At 41.6% G+C, this 15,465-nt stretch overlaps 1 protein-coding gene across 1 annotated transcript; it reads right to left on the bottom strand.

Moving 5' to 3' along the window:
* Positions 1 to 1,646: 1,646 nt before the first annotated feature.
* On the bottom strand, positions 1,647 to 14,470 carry CTBS (chitobiase). The gene is made up of 10 exons (XM_074220868.1): positions 14,450 to 14,470; positions 14,261 to 14,366; positions 12,781 to 13,084; positions 11,620 to 11,794; positions 8,868 to 9,006; positions 8,113 to 8,321; positions 6,287 to 6,458; positions 4,519 to 4,616; positions 3,473 to 3,634; positions 1,647 to 2,154 (listed from the first exon to the last, which is right to left on the bottom strand). Exons 1-10 carry the CDS (start codon positions 14,468 to 14,470, stop codon positions 1,966 to 1,968), a joined length of 1,575 nt encoding a protein of 524 aa, XP_074076969.1. The 3' UTR covers positions 1,647 to 1,965.
* Positions 14,471 to 15,465: the final 995 nt, after the last annotated feature.

Raw genomic sequence — 15,465 nt, 5'->3', positions numbered from 1 at the left:
GTATTCCTTCGGACAGATCACACTCCCTCCACATGCTGGGAGATGAAGTTTGAAAATAGCTTTGATTTAAAAAAAAGAAAAAAGAAAAAGGAAGGGAGGAAGGAAGGAGGGAAGGAAGGAAGGAAGGAAGGAAGGAAGGAAGGAAGGAAGGAAGGAAGGAAGGGAGGAAGGAAGGAAGGAAGGAAGGAAGGAAGGAAGGAAGGAAGGAAGGAAGGAAGGAAGAGAGCAGTAAAAAGCCAAGTAATTTGTTCAGGGCATTATTAGTCATTTTTGAGTGTTTCAAGATGACTGGACTTCATTTTACAGTAAAACATTTCATTATTAAATTGCTGGGTTTAAAGATAATTCATCTAGTAGTTGAGAATAAAGGTACAGTATTAGTCTTAACAAACCACCAGGTCTTGGTACAAAAGGCTACATTGATTTTTTTTAATGTAACCTTCATTATTAAAAGAATAATCCTTTATTTTATTTTAACTAAACAGCAGCCTAAGAATCTAAGCCTCAGGAAATTGAGTTTACCATTTGGAGTACTCAGAGGAAACTCCTGGGAGTAGTATCCAATAACTGCCTTATTAACATATTTTAAAAGCACAGAAACCATCAGTAATTCAAAATAGACTATGAAACATCATGCTTTTGACTGGATGCTCCAGAGGACCTCTGCTGTAAGCAACTATGTAAATTAGAAGCAGAGATCTTCCATATGACCAAGACCCAGAAAGGATGGTCAAATTTTACCTGCTTTTATTCTGATTTACAGGAAAAAGTTAAGAAAGACTAGATTTAAGTTAGTTCAGGGTTCATAGGAATAGGTTTGTAATGTCCCTAGTCAGTTATATAACCAATGCTATCAAAATGTAAATAATAAATTTGACATAATGCTGTTGTCTTTATAATTTACCATATGAAAAAGCAGAAAGTTCTAAAGTGAAACCTGGTTAAAGGTTTAGGAAAGTGATAAACATTAAAGTACTGTGTTTTAGAAAGAGAAACATCAGTTCTTAAACTGTCATGAGGTTAAAATTAGAAACAAAAATCCCAATATGAGAAAATATTGTAAATTTAAAAAAAACTAAGCAATAACGTTGTCAATGAATAAATTATAGATGCACATAAAAGATCTTAGGAGAATTGTTTCATCAAGAATAGCATAAGAATAATATCAGATTTTCCACTAAGTTATCCCTATAGTAAATTTAATAATAATAAAATTCTTCTTGAAAATATCTGTCTCAAAAGCATAATTTAGCTGAAAATGTAGGCAACACCACCATACTAGTTTAAAAATTTGTCTTTTTTAAATTTCCTAGGTCAAATCTATATCTTTTATCTAGGGTCACTGATCTAGAGGTTGGGATGAAGCAAAATTAAGTCTAACAGGCTCTGAGCCAATATCCCCCCCCCCCTTTAACAATGCATTGGTCCTAAGGAAAAGACATTCTATATCATTTTAATATTAGGTTTGTTGGATGAATAAAATTACAGAGTGAATTGCTTTTTCAGAGAATAGGTTTTTTTTTTTTAAATCTGTCTAAGCAAACTAGGTTTCCTTTTACAAGTTTTGGAGCTTTTTACATAGTTTATAAATATGTAAGCATACATGTTAATATCATGGACAAAAAGACATGAACATAATAAAATTATGAAAATACTGGTTTATTAAGTGACAGATAAAACATCTTTAAAATAAAGAAGATTATTTCATACTGAAAGATAGACTCATCTCTCAACTTTTTTGTTTCTTAAATGATCAAAATATATGTTTGAAATTCAACTAAAAGCTTTAATCTGACCAATTATTTCTATTAGTACACAAATATCAAAATGCTTTAGAACAGAATAGAACTATTTGGAAAGAGAATATAATGAATATATTTATCTTTTCAAGAAAAAAATGTACAACTACAAACAAAATGCCTTGAATTGTATACTTTGAGTAGCATTTCTTAATTAGTCTATTCATCAATTTATGTTTAAGGCTCTCCACATGTCTTCAGTTTGCTGTTTGGCTACGGGATCCCTAGAGTAGTCAAGACAATTTCCATTCCACATCCCAATGCCCCTTAGGCCGAGATTCTTCACAAATGCTGCCTTTAAAGAAATGCTCTTTGGGTTGTCATACCACACCTGATGAAAATAGCCATCAGCGTCCTACACAAAGATAGAAATATGGAACAACAAAATAAAGTCACAGGAAAAAACCAAATACTGTTTCTTAAATCCAAAAAGAGAAGGCAACAGAGATTCTGTTATTTTGTAGTTCTATCATTTTTCATACCATTGTTAATAGTCAATCATTAAAACTTAAAGCACGCAGCCAATTAACCCCCCCTCCCCCAAGTTATTACATATTGTCTACAAAGGAGCTTATTCTTCTGTTCTCTCTATTTTCCCTTCCTTTTCCCTGTTCCCTTCATGGAGGCTTTGGAACCACTTCCCCAGTTAGCACAACCCCCACCAGGTTCTCTTAAACAACTTCTAGCACCAGCAGAGCTTCTCCGGTTACTGGTTCAAATAGGCATGGCAGAGAAATGTTATTTCTAAGAGGGAAAAAGGAAAGGAGACAGAGAATGTAGTAGAACAAAGAATAATGGTTTTGTCAGGAAAAGGAGACCACTAGTTTTTTTTTTTTGTTTTGGGGAAGGGGGGGTATGGGGTGTGCTTTGGTATCTAATATCTTCGAAAGCAATTTAAAAAAGAAAAAATGTTCCCCAAATGTTTTGGATATCTGCAGTAGACAGGAATAAAGTAGCCTTCTGTGGTTGGAGGTAAATGTGTACCTAGATGTGTGAGTTCTTGTTTGTTTAGAAGAAAAAGTAGCATCACTTCATCATACCTTTGATTGTGTTTATCTCTAATTATTTCTTCCTTTATATTAAAGAGTAAAAATCCTCAGAAATTGCAAAATCACTTAAATATTTATATATTAACATAGAAACTATTTAAATATGTTTATGAATATTTGCATATTTGTATACATTATATTTATTCAAATATATTTGCCTATAATAGATCATAAATCAATATGCAGAATTTATAGCTAAAAGAGAAAGGCTTAATTCTGCAGATTAAGAACCAAAACTTTGCTTCCTTTTGCTTCCTTTGAATCTGACTAGGATTCAAGATGAAACTCTGAAGCTATTTGACATCGTGAAGCAAAAGCACAATGAGGGATCAAAGGGTTAAAAAACAACTTACAAATGAGGAATTTAATGAAAACAAACAGTTCTTCCCAAAGATAACCACCTTTGTGCCAATTAAAAAAGGTTATAGCAACTGCTGCTAAGATCTATGAATTTCTAATCATTATTTAAAATGACAAACATCTTCAAATTTAGTACCTTTTACTATTCCAAATAGTTTGAATTAAGGAAGATGAAAATATTTCATATACTGAACTAACAAATATTTAGTAAATTCTTACACATATACACATTATAATAATGTTTATCAACTTAAAATGTCTTACTTTGTAGTTATAATATGGGGCTTGCTGTTCGGTATTCCACAAGCTTCCAGAAATGGAACTATTTACTTGAGCCATCATAGTTTTATAGGTCACCTGGTGACCTGCAGCATCACTACACGGTGCCCCCCGGAAAGGTACTTTGGGAAGGGTGCAGACATGATCCTGAGGAATGATCAAGAGCCTGAGTGTTAATCACACTAAACCAAATAAAAGTTCCTAAAAGATAAGCCTAGAAATCAGATTATTACTGAAATTAAGGGTAGATGTAATTGTGAATTTCAGCTCCCCCCCCAAAAAAAAACTTAACATGAGATTCTAAGGTCTGTGTCACATTCAGAGAGTTACTTAAATCTGCCTTGCCTCCCCCTCCACTGTCTGCTAGTAGTTCTCCCCTTGGGAACCAAGCAGAGTCAGTAAAAACTCTTCAGAGAACAGAAAACATTTTCCACATCCCCTCTGTCTTGTCTGGGTTAAATGACACTGAATCTCCAAACAATCCTTGCATCAAGTGAACTTCAAGCTCTCTTGCCTTTTTTTTGGGGGGGGGGGGCAGGCTCTTCTCAATGCTTAACAGTGTCTGGTTTTAATGTTTAGTGATTGACTAATTGATCTCAGTTGCCTTCCATGTTGGATGCCCTCCAACTTAGCCATATCTTTCCAAAACTTGCTAGTATCCAGCACTAAACAAAATATTTTAGCTGTGTTTTGAAGAGGGCATGGTCACAATGGGACCATCATCTTATTCCCGGGATCTCTGCCTCCCTTAATGTAATAAATGATCAATTAATTTTATTTGACTGTCATATCAAATAATTGATTCCTATTGCCCTAGTTCTTGGTCTAAACATGTCTAAATATGCCTTCTCCTTGTGCAGTTATATATTTTTTCAAAATATATCATTGATCTGACCTCAAGAAACTCAAGCCTACTCAATTTAAAACTATATGTGGAAAAAGTCATGAGTTTCATTTACTTTTTTAAAAGAAAGCACACCGAAAAGGGAGACAATATGATCTGGAATTGATATGAACTGAAATGCTCTTACCTCAGATAAATTCAGGCAACGATAATCATAGCCATACCAGGGAACACCCATTACAAGTTTCTTAGGGTTAATGTTCATCTTGAGATAGCTTTCATAACCTAATAAAAGAAAAGACACAACAAAGTCCATGCTATCTTTTTTTTTTAAAGTTTTTTTGCAAGGCAATGAATGGGGTTAAAGTGTTGCCCAAGGCGACTAGGTAATTAAGTGTCTGTGGCTAGATTTGAACTCGGGTCCTCCTAACTCCAGGGCCAGTGCTCTACCCACCGTGCCACCTAGCCACCCCAGTCCATGCTGTCTTAACAAAAACCACAAGATCTCCAACAATCGAAAGCCTCAGGATGACAGAAGAGGTAATGTATATGCAATTTAATAGTACTATGTCTAATAATGACCTTTTCAATTTTAGTTCCATAATAATGATCAATTCCTTCTTGTCTCTTTTTGTAAAAAACTTCTCTTTGAAAATAAAAAAAAGTCATAAAATGAGATTAAATTTCATTAGTCTACTCAAAAAAAACCTGGAGAATACTGACTTAAACTAAAATAGTTATGTTCTAGGAAGAATAAAACATACTGATTTGTAAGATCTCATCCTCAAATGGTCTTCATTCTCTAGTATCACATAAGGCTATTAAGTTGAATATTTGGGAAATTATCTCAATATGAATCTAGGCACCAACCAATTAATTATGTCTTATGTGTATATGGTTGTGTGTGAGTGTGTGTGTGTGTGTGTGTGTGTGTTCAAATTACCATGTTATCTTCTTATCCACCAATTGGCTTCCAATGGAAGGCCACCTGGTATAGGGGGAAAAACCTTAGACTTACAACCAGAAGGCCTGGATCAGCTTGATCCTAGGGTAACTTTCTCTGTTTCCTCAGCTGTAAATGAGGGAATTGGATTAGATGACCCCTAAGGTCATTTTGGGTTGTCATTTCTATAACATAATGAGGAAGATCAATTAAGTTGCATCTCCTCCTGTCAGAGGACACCTCTCTGCCTTCTGAATCTGCATTCTTTTCTCTAGGCTTTTGCCCAGTGTATTCTCTAAGCCCTGAATGTCCTCCCTCCAACTTTTCACCTGTTGACCTCTGAACCACAAATCCCTTCTCCATGGAACCTTAGTCAAGCCCCTTTGCATGCTTCAAAGTTAATAAAAAATGTTTGACTATCTGAAGGAATTTGGTAAAAACAATTTATGTGGATGATTAAAATGAATTTTATACTTGGAAAATCAAACTCATATAGGATTTCATCATTCACTGTCCAGTTAACTCATTCTCAGAATCACCCCATGCCCCCAAATACCTAAATGTAATCCCATTCAATTGTGGAGGGAACACTTTTGTGAAATTAGACCAGTGGTTCATTATTTGCTAGGTTGAGTACTAAACATACTACCAATACATTTCTCTAACTTTTTTTTAAGCCAATTCAGTTTCCCAAGTTACCCAAATGTGCAAAGTTCTATGCTGTAAGGGGGAGAGACAATATAGTTCCTACTCTCATACTGGTTTCCCAAATAGTTTAAAACTATTATAGCTAAAATCTCATTTTAAGGGCAAATGGAACAGTCTCTTTAGGCCAATCTTGATGGTTTCCCTTCATGAGCTTTAAAGTTTGAGTGCCAAAAATAAATTTTTCAAGCAACAAGCAGCCTACTTGTTTCAAGAAAGCATTAACAAAAGACAGAAGAATTAGAAAATTCAAACCATCCCTTAACACTAGAAGTATTGGGAATAATGTTAGTCCCTGAGTCCTTACCCATTAAGGTCTGGTTGTAGGGAGCATTGGCTGCTGCAATACACTCTGTCCAGATCTGACTTTGTTCATCATAAGACATCACGAAGAGGAAATCACAGGCTTCTGCAATTCCCGTGTAATTGTAGCATCTCCGGTCGATGCAATTTGGAGACCAGGCGACATCAAAAGTGACCTGGATAGAAGAAACACAACTTAAGCCCCGAATGGGATAGAGTCAGCAAAGACCAAGGTCCAAAAGAGCTATTGACAATGAACAGTTGAGGTGTTTTTAAAATGCATTGGTCTTCCTCACAAGAGGTCACTTTTGACAGAGGTCACTGTCCTTAGTCAATCCAAGTACTACTCTCTTGGTCTGGGTCTCCATTCCCTTGGTCAATTCCACTCTATTCAACATTTATTGAGCACTAACCCTGTACCTCAACTGTTTATTTAGATCCATTATTTGAGGTTCAACCTGGGTCCAAGGCTGGAGCACCCAGGACTAGAGACCTACCTGGGACAAAATCATATAGTCCTTCCCCTCAAGCTGACATTCTATGAAGATACCACAGAATTCACCTTCCCCTTGGTTTAAAATCTCTCCTCATTCCACAACATTCTACATAGTCACAGGATGATATTCCTAAAATATGTTTTCAAAAAAGTTATGCACCCACTTCAAAAATCTTCAGGGCTATAACCTACCCATCATCTGACCCAATCTCTTCCTCTCTACTTCTCTCTAAAGACAAAAACAATGCAGGCCAACACAATACTCCATATAATAATGTATTTCTACTCTAAGCCTTTGTTCACATGGGGAATGTCACCTCACTTCTATCTGCCTTGGCTTCCTCACCGTAAAATGAGTATAACATTTACCTCCCAGGCTTATTGTGAAGTTCTCCATTATATAAATACTGTGTATTTGTATGGTAACTATTGCTTCCCTTCACCCAGAACTACTTTCCTTTTCTGTTTATCTAGTGTTTTTTTTTTCCTTCAAGATTCATCTTGAATCTGAGACTGGAGCATTCTGGACATAGGATTACTTGCTCTAAAATTTAGGATATACTGCCTGCATTACTTATCTCCCTAGCATTGTTAGTTATATTTAAAATCAAACTGTAAACTCCTTGAGAAGAGACAGCTCTTTTGAGCACCAAGGGTGCCTTGTGCACATAGGGACTCACTCAATGTTGATGATAGTACAGTTGAGTTTCGGTGCTGCTGGCAGTGAGGGAGGAAACATATTAATACAATAATGATCTGTTCCTTAGGGTGAGTCCCATCTGGTTCCCTTGACACATACCATTGTAAGAAACTCTTAACCCTCAGGGTGTCCTCAGGGTCTATTTCTAACTTGCATTGATAAAGAAGTGGGCAGTGGCATTTATTACAATAATAATGGTAAGTTGGCAGTGTCAGTAATAATAGATGAAGATGATGATGATAATAATGTATAAAAGATTTTAAGGTTTGCCAAAAAAAAAAAGCGCTTTATAGATCACTTTTCATTTAATCCTCATGACAACATTAGGAGAAAAATAGCATAGAGAGTTTAAAATCTCTGAGAAATGTATCTGGGTGATACAGCTGGTAGGTATGTGAGGTAGGATGCAAACTTGGATCTTCCTGAGCCCAAACCTGCCTTTCTCTTAGGCATAATGCTGCCTTCACACCTGGTACTACCTTGTTTTTCCTTGCTACTCACTGTCCACAAACCAAGGCATTTTCCTCGTCAGTCTTTTAAGGGTGGGAGTCTATAGATCACCCTGAAAAGAGGGATGGCATCTGGGCTTGACTAACTGTTGGATTTCAAAACTTAAAATAGATTTTGTGTTCACCTGTGATCCCCCAATTTCCCGATGAAAGGCTTCTGTTGTTTCTTCAACTAGAGCTGTCAAGGCATAATATTCTGGGGATGATGCTTCAACATCTTCTTCTATGTCTAGATTAATTCCATCCATGTATTGTTTTTTAGCCAATTGGACCTGATTCGCTATCCAGGCTTCTCTGAAATTAGGGTCAACGATATTCTTTAAGGGGACATCTCCTGTGGAAGAAATACATATTCATCCAAAAAAGTTCCACTCCTTAATGACATCTGTTTTACAACCCCCAGATCCTTATGAGATCAAAGTCCTTTAAGGACACCACATAATATTCTGGAATTGTTATTTCCCTTTGAGAATTCTCCACATGGAGAAATGATGTACCAAGAGAATAGAGCCTATATCTCATTAATTTGCAAAATAACCCATCCAGATACTAAGCCCAATTTAAAAACAGAGAAACTGTGGGCTAAGAGCCTAGACAAAGGTTGTTATATTAATTAGGTACAGTCAAAATATTCAGGATCATATAATGAGTTACATAACCCTTTAAAAGAATTCCCATTTATGAAATGAATCAGACAGTATCCTAGGAGAATTTTTATAATTATTGAAAACATTGGATGGTAAAAGAAAACCTAGAAATGAGAAAAGACTATGAAGACATGAGGAAAATTTTAAAGTTATATAAAGGTCAGAATAGTTTGTAGTTCTTGCAACCTATCTCTGTTTTACATGCTGAAGTCCCTAGAAGATCAGTCACTAACCTTTTAGCACTACCCTGGCTCCTTTGGAATGGGCAAAACACAAAAGTTCAGGGTCATACTTTCCAAAAGTTGCCACCGTTGTGACCTGAGACCAGTCATAAGACTTCCAGGCTTTTCCTCCAACATCAAACACAAAAACCTGTCAAGACCAATAGAAAAGGCAAGATTATGGAATTTAGAGGGGAGAGATTTGGAAGCCACCTATTTCAACTCATCCCTAAAGAGACCCCACAGTGAGACACAGTCAACAATTTGCTGTTCTAAGCTGAGCTCAAAGACCTCCAATGAAGGTGAACTCACCCCTTCCCACTATAGTTCATTCCACCTTTGGATAACTTGAATTGTTTAGGAATCATCAAGCCCAATTTAGCCTCTTTGCAATGTCTACCTGTTGCTTCTAGTTTTGCTCTCTCTGGCCCAAAAAACCTGAATCTCATCCCTTTTTCACATGATAAGACGTGCTTTTTTCCCATTTTTCAATCACATCCAAAAACTAGGGTGGTCTACCATTTTCTTCTCCAGTCCATTTTACAGATGAGGAAACTGAGGTAAAGAGGGTAAAGTGACTTGCCCAGTGTCACACAGCCAGATTTGAACTCAGGAAGGGGAATCTTCCTGACTCCAGGCCTGGCACTAAGTATATTATGGCATCACCTAGATCTCATTGGTTTTCTTTGATCAACAACAGTGGGTTTATTGAAGTGAATGACGGAAAGACCTCCAAATACTATTTTCATGCCACCTTCCACTTCCACCTCCCAACCCCCAAGTCTTCTCTAAAGATTCCCAAATATGTCAAGGCCTGTTACTACCTTGGTTATTCTGTTTGATTGAGTTTATCAAAATCCTTCAAAAACCGGTATACAAAACTGTTAATTAGTCAATAAACATAATTTAAATTTATTATTCAAAACTAAACACAACATCCCAGCATTCTTTCACCACGGTAGACTTCAGAGGCTTTATCCCCTCCTTACTCTGGTGTGCTATGTATGCCTTTCTCCATGTAGTCCAAAATTGTTTTTTGTCGGCCAATACATCCCAAGAGTAACTGACATTGCGTTTTCATTCTACTCAATCTCTAGATAATTCAGTCAGTTAATCAGACATCTTCACCATTCCTTACAGAGGTTTGAAAGATCAGACTCAGAAACTCAAGACTTTACTTCTATCCTTGTCAAATTTAATCTGATTCTAGGGTTTAATCTGAATCTGGGTTTCTAATCTGTCCAGATTTTTTTGGATTCTGTCATCTAGTGTGTTAGCTGCTCCTCCATGTTTGTGTCTCCCATCAATTCAATGAGCATGACTTCTTTATCCAAACTACTGATAAAAATCTTTACACAGTATAGGAACAGATTGGGGGGGGGGGGGGGGGGACTCTAGCCTGAAAACCTGCCTCATTTCATACTGACCTAAGGACTGTTCTTTGAATTATCAACTAATTCATATCCTTCCATCTGTTCTAACAGAATATCATGAGATACTGTAATAAAATTCTTGGGTAAAATCTAGGTAAACTATACTGATAGCATCGCTCCTTCACTATGCTGCTCTGCTAATTTAATAACCCTATCAAAAAAAGGAATAAAGGTTAGTCTGGCACACCTGCTCTTGATGAAACCATGTGGACTCTTGGTAATCATTGCTTCCTTTTCTATGGTTCAGTAACCATCTTTATAATGAGAATCTTCCCAGGAACTGAAATCAAGCTTACTTACCATAGGAAGCTACATAATGTGTTCCCCTTTCCCACCCCCCCCCCCTAAAAATTAGAACCGCCAGAGCCTTATTACAATTCAAACTTAAATGAAACTATAATGGGGCATCATTTTTAAGGCCCTCTGCAGGGAATGCACTAAGAGGTTAAATTTATACGGCTAGGAGCTAGGATTTCCCTGGTGTGAGTACTCCCTCCACTGGCCACAGTCCTTCACTGGCTTAGTGAAGCTCTTTAAGGATGCTGGGCTGCAAAAATTCCCGGCGTCCTGCCCGCTGGGGCGATCCATAGTCATCTAGAGCAGTCCCCGGTTACAGTGGCCCCTTCTCGGAAAGCATCTCCTCCAACTGGTATATGGCTGGGGGGGGGGGGGGGGGGTGAGAGAATTTGGAACTCAAAGTTTTTTGATGCTCCAATTAGTCATTGAAGACATGTTCAATTAATATTTATATTCAATTAATGAACTGAATCTATAGTCTATGTATGCGATGAACCCTCTAAAAGCCAGGACTGTGTAAGCTCAAGGCCACGATGGGGCTGGGGGCAACACCTTCTTGGGGGTGAAAGTGTCCCCACGATGAGGTGGATCATTTGCAATACAAAAGTTTGTAAATTGCCCCAATTTTGATTTAGCCTGGAAGGAGAAGGGCTAACGCGAAAGAGGAGCCACTCATCTAATTCGGCAGCAAAGGCTTCGAATCAGGAACCTAAGAAGAGGAAAGAGTCATTTGCCAGAAACATGACTTTCATTTGTTTCACTTATTCTTTTCCGGGGAAGCCCGGCCACCGCGGCCGAAGCCCAGTGAGCCGCTCTGGGGGGCGCCCTGGCAGGGCCCCGCGGCCCCGGCACGTCCCCCAGGCCCCTCGCGGACACGGGCCAGGTCCGGCGGGCGCTGGCCGCGGCCCGGCCGCCCCCGGGGCCCACCCGCGGGGCCCGGGCCCGGGCCAGTCAGCAGCGCCTGGGCAGAGCGGGCGCAGCCTGGGGAGGGGTCCGGGCCCCCCCGCCCCCAGCCCCGGCAGGGGACAGCCCACCTCGTGCCGGCGGCTCCCGCTCACGGGCCGGCAGAGCCGCGGGGCCGCGCAGGGGCAGGGCCGGGGCCGGGGCGCGGGGAGGCCGAGGCCGAGGGCGCCGCCCAGCAGCAGCAGCGCCCCATGCCCAGGCCCATGCCCAGGCCGGGCCCGGCGGGGCGGGCGGCCGCCGGGGCACCTGCTCCTCCCGGGACATCCTGCTGCTGCCGCTCCTGCTGCTCCTGCTGCTCCTGCTGCTCCTCCTCCTCCTCCTCCTCCTCCTCCTCCTCCCTCCTCCTCCTCCTCCTCCTCCTCCTCCTCCTCTCCTCCTCCTCCTCCTCCTCCTCCTCCTCCTCTCCTCCTCCTCCTCCTCCTCTCCTCTCCTCCTCTCTCCTCCTCCTCTTCTCCTCCTCTCCTCCTCCTCTCCTCCTCCTCTCCCTCCTCCTCCTCCTCTTCCTCCTCCTCTCCTCCTCTCCTCCTCCTCTTCCTCCTCTCCTCCTCCTCCTCCTCTTCCTCCTCCTCCTCCTCCTCCTCCTCCTCCTCTTCCTCCTCCTCTCCTCCTCCTCTCCCTCCTCCTCCTCCTCTCCTCCTCCTCCTCTTCCTCCTCCTCCTCCTCCTCTTCCTCCTCCTCCTCTCCTCCTCCTCCTCCTCCTCTTCCTCCTCCCTCCTCCTCCTCCTCCTCCTCCTCTTCCTCCTCCTCCTCTCCTCCTCCTCCTCCTCTTCCTCCTCCTCCTCTTCCCCCTCCTCCTCTCCTCCTCCTCCTCCTCCTCCTCTTCCTCCTCCTCTCCTCCTCCTCCTCTTCCTCCTCCTCTCCTCCTCCTCTCCTCCTCCTCTCCCTCCTCCTCCTCCTCTTCCTCCTCTCCTCCTCCTCCTCTCCTCCTCCTCTTCCTCCTCTCCTCCTCCTCCTCCTCTCTCCTCCTCTCTCCTCCTCCTCCTCCTCCTCCTCTTCCTCCTCCTCTCCTCCTCCTCTCCTCCTCCTCCTCCCTCTCCTCCTCCTCCTCTCCTCCTCCTCCTCCTCCTCCTCCTCCTCCTCCTCCTCTCCTCCTCCTCCTCCTCTTCCTCCTCCTCCTCCTCCTCCTCCTCCTCTTCCTCCTCCTCTCCTCCTCCTCCTCCTCCTCCTCCTCTCCCTCCTCCTCCTCCTCCTCCTCTTCCTCCTCCCCGGCCGCCCCGCCCCGCCCCCTCGACGTCAGGTGGGCGCGGCCCCCGCGGGGCTGGGGGCGCCCCGGGGCGCGGGGCAGCCGGGCCGGGGCCGCGAGTGCGGCTGCCGCGGGGGAGGCCGGAGCCCCGGGACGGTCGGGGTGAGCGGGGCGCGGCCGGGCCCGGGGCCGCACCCCGGGGAGCCGCACCCCGGGGGGCCTCGGGGAGGCAGGGCCCGGCCGGGAGGAGCCCCCGGGGCCCGGCAGTGCCACAGGCCTGCGGGTGCCCCTGGCGAGGCGGGGACAGCCGGGAGGAAGGAGGGAGGGAGAGGAGAAAGAAGAGAGGAGCAAGGCTGGGAGAAGGGAGCAAGATCAGAAAGTGGCCTGGACAAGAGGCCAGGAACTACAGAACTGCAGAACAGATGTTGTGATTCTCAGAGAAGAAGAGAGGGCGACTGCTGAAAATGATAAGCCAGGAAGCCTGACTTCAATCCCTGGCAAAATGTAGGGATGCCTTATTAAAAAGCTGGTTACTGACCGTCTAGAAAAGCAAGCAGTTATCACCAAGAAACAGCACGGCTTCATCAAGAGCACGGTGTGCCAGATTAACCCTGTTTTCTCTTTTAAAGGATTATTAAGCCTATTGATCCAGAAATTCTTTAGACATAGTTTCCTCCATCTTAGTAGAACATTTGGCAAAGTTTCTTATGCTGTGGGTGGAGAAGATAAAAAGATCTGGGCTAGATGATAGTAGAATTAGACGGATTCATTACTGGATGAATGAGCAAACCAGGTTTTATATACCAGCCAGGCAGATTTCTGCAGTACAGAGCCACAGGAATCTGTGTGTGGCCTAATACTGTTTCACATTTTTTTTATTAATGACTCAGGTAAAAGCATTATTATTAATCATAATAATCCACATTTATAATGTTCTGGCAGAGTCTAGAGACAGCCACTTGTGAGACTCACAGACACTCGCAGCACCCCATCTTCCTATTCTCTCTATTTCCATTCAGTTCAGTCATTGGGTTGTCTGCTGGATTTATTGCTCACACTGATTCTCGGGAGAAGAATTTGGTTCCCCTTGCTTCATTCCAATGTCACCTCAGATTTCCCAAGGAAAGTTGACTGGAATGAAGCGCAGGGAGCCTAAATCCCTGACTGAAAAGTCTGACAACCATAGAGCAATATACATACACCATACACATAGCTTCATGTGTACATATGTGTCTATATGTGTGTCTATATGCACATATGCAGTTACACATGTGTGGGGGATTGCTGATTGTATGGGCTCTAGCTCTAGAGTTTTCCCAATCAACAGGGTAGTAGATGAAGCAACAAGTGGTACAAAACCAAATATGGAGCAGACAGTTCTCACCCAGAAAACGAAATGCTCAAGTAACAAAGATAAAAAATTATTACAGCAGAATCTAGCCCCTTATATGTGTGTGACCAGTTTGGAAGCTAATACCAAAGTTTTTGCCAAACTGCTCGATTAGCCATCTGACATTTCACCTTCTCACCTTGCATAATCAGATCAGACATCTTCCTGATGTCAAAGATTTCCTTTTCTCCAACCCTTTTCTCTACTACAGCTGTAACTGCGGCTTCACTGGTAGCCAAGGGCCTCTGGGATGAGTTCAAACAAATTGTATCTTGGGTTCAGTGGGCCCTGATTCAGTCATTATGACAGAATAGGAAAGAACTCTTACTTTCTCACCTCCTAAATGCATCTTGTCTCAAATCTAGTCTTCTTGGAAGCTATCTCCTAGAGACCTGCTAGCTGAAAGTCATCTACCCAGTGTTGGATCATCTTGTCAGACCAGGCAGGGTATTGGAATAGCCTCATCTCCATATAGTCCCTTGGGGAGAATTCATTTGCTTGACCAAAATGTCCCAGCGAAGGGCTACCATTAAGGGTTACTTCATACATAGAATTTATTATTTGAGTTATAGACAATTTACGTTTGTGTTCAAGTACATACATATATGTATATGTATATGTATATGTATACATATATACATCATCTCTTAGGATCTTCTCAACCACGCTGTGAGACAATATTATTCCCATTTTATGTATGAGAAAGCAGAGGGCGACAAAGATGGTGTCTTGCCCAGAATCATAAACTTACTTAGAAAATATATAGGTAGGATTTGAAACCAAGTCTTCCAGGACTCTCCCCAATATATTATACTATCTCCTATGGTTTCCTTATCAGATTTGAAGATGACCCCAATCAGGGAATGAAAACTGATATGTTGGAAGACATTCAGGGTTCAAAAAAGATTTTGATGGGATAGGACCTCTAATTAAATGAAATTTAATAGTACCAGGCTTAAACTTGGGTTAAAAAATATTCAGAAGTAAAAGATGAAGGAGGCATGATTAGACCTCATCTGAAAAAAAAAATTAGTAGCCTGCAAACACAATATGAGTTAACAGTATAATATGGCAGTCCAGAAAAAAAAAGTAATAGAAACTTGGCCTGCAGTAGGAGAGGCATAGTATCTAGGATCAGATAAGTACTCCTCCTCTTGGCCCCTGCCCTGGTCAGACTGTGCTCAATTCTGGGTAGGTACCCTATTTGGAAGGGTCATTGATGGATGGGACAGTCTCCAAAGATAGCCATCAAGAATGGTGGAGGGTCTCAAGATCCTGTCTTGTGAAAAGAGGCTGAAGGAGTGTTTGGGGAGGAGATAATCTTCATATTCAAGTATTTGAAAG

The sequence above is a fragment of the Macrotis lagotis genome, chromosome 2 (assembly GCF_037893015.1).
Source record: "Macrotis lagotis isolate mMagLag1 chromosome 2, bilby.v1.9.chrom.fasta, whole genome shotgun sequence".
In the NCBI taxonomy this organism is placed as follows: domain Eukaryota; kingdom Metazoa; phylum Chordata; class Mammalia; order Peramelemorphia; family Peramelidae; genus Macrotis; species Macrotis lagotis.
Note: the sequence above shows the minus strand (reverse complement) of the source record. Positions and strands in the feature narration are given on the sequence as shown.

Bases quoted from the DNA above. Each gene is read 5' to 3' on its own strand.
- CTBS (XM_074220868.1), bottom strand. From the start codon at position 14,470: ATGCATTTAGGAGGTGAGAAA. The intron at 14,367-14,449 runs GTAAGAGTTCTT...AACTCATCCCAG, and splicing joins TGCATTTAGGAGGTGAGAAA to AGGCCCTTGGCTACCAGTGA. The intron at 9,007-11,619 runs GTGGGCTGTCCC...TGGTCTTGACAG, and splicing joins GCGGGAGCCGCCGGCACGAG to GTTTTTGTGTTTGATGTTGG.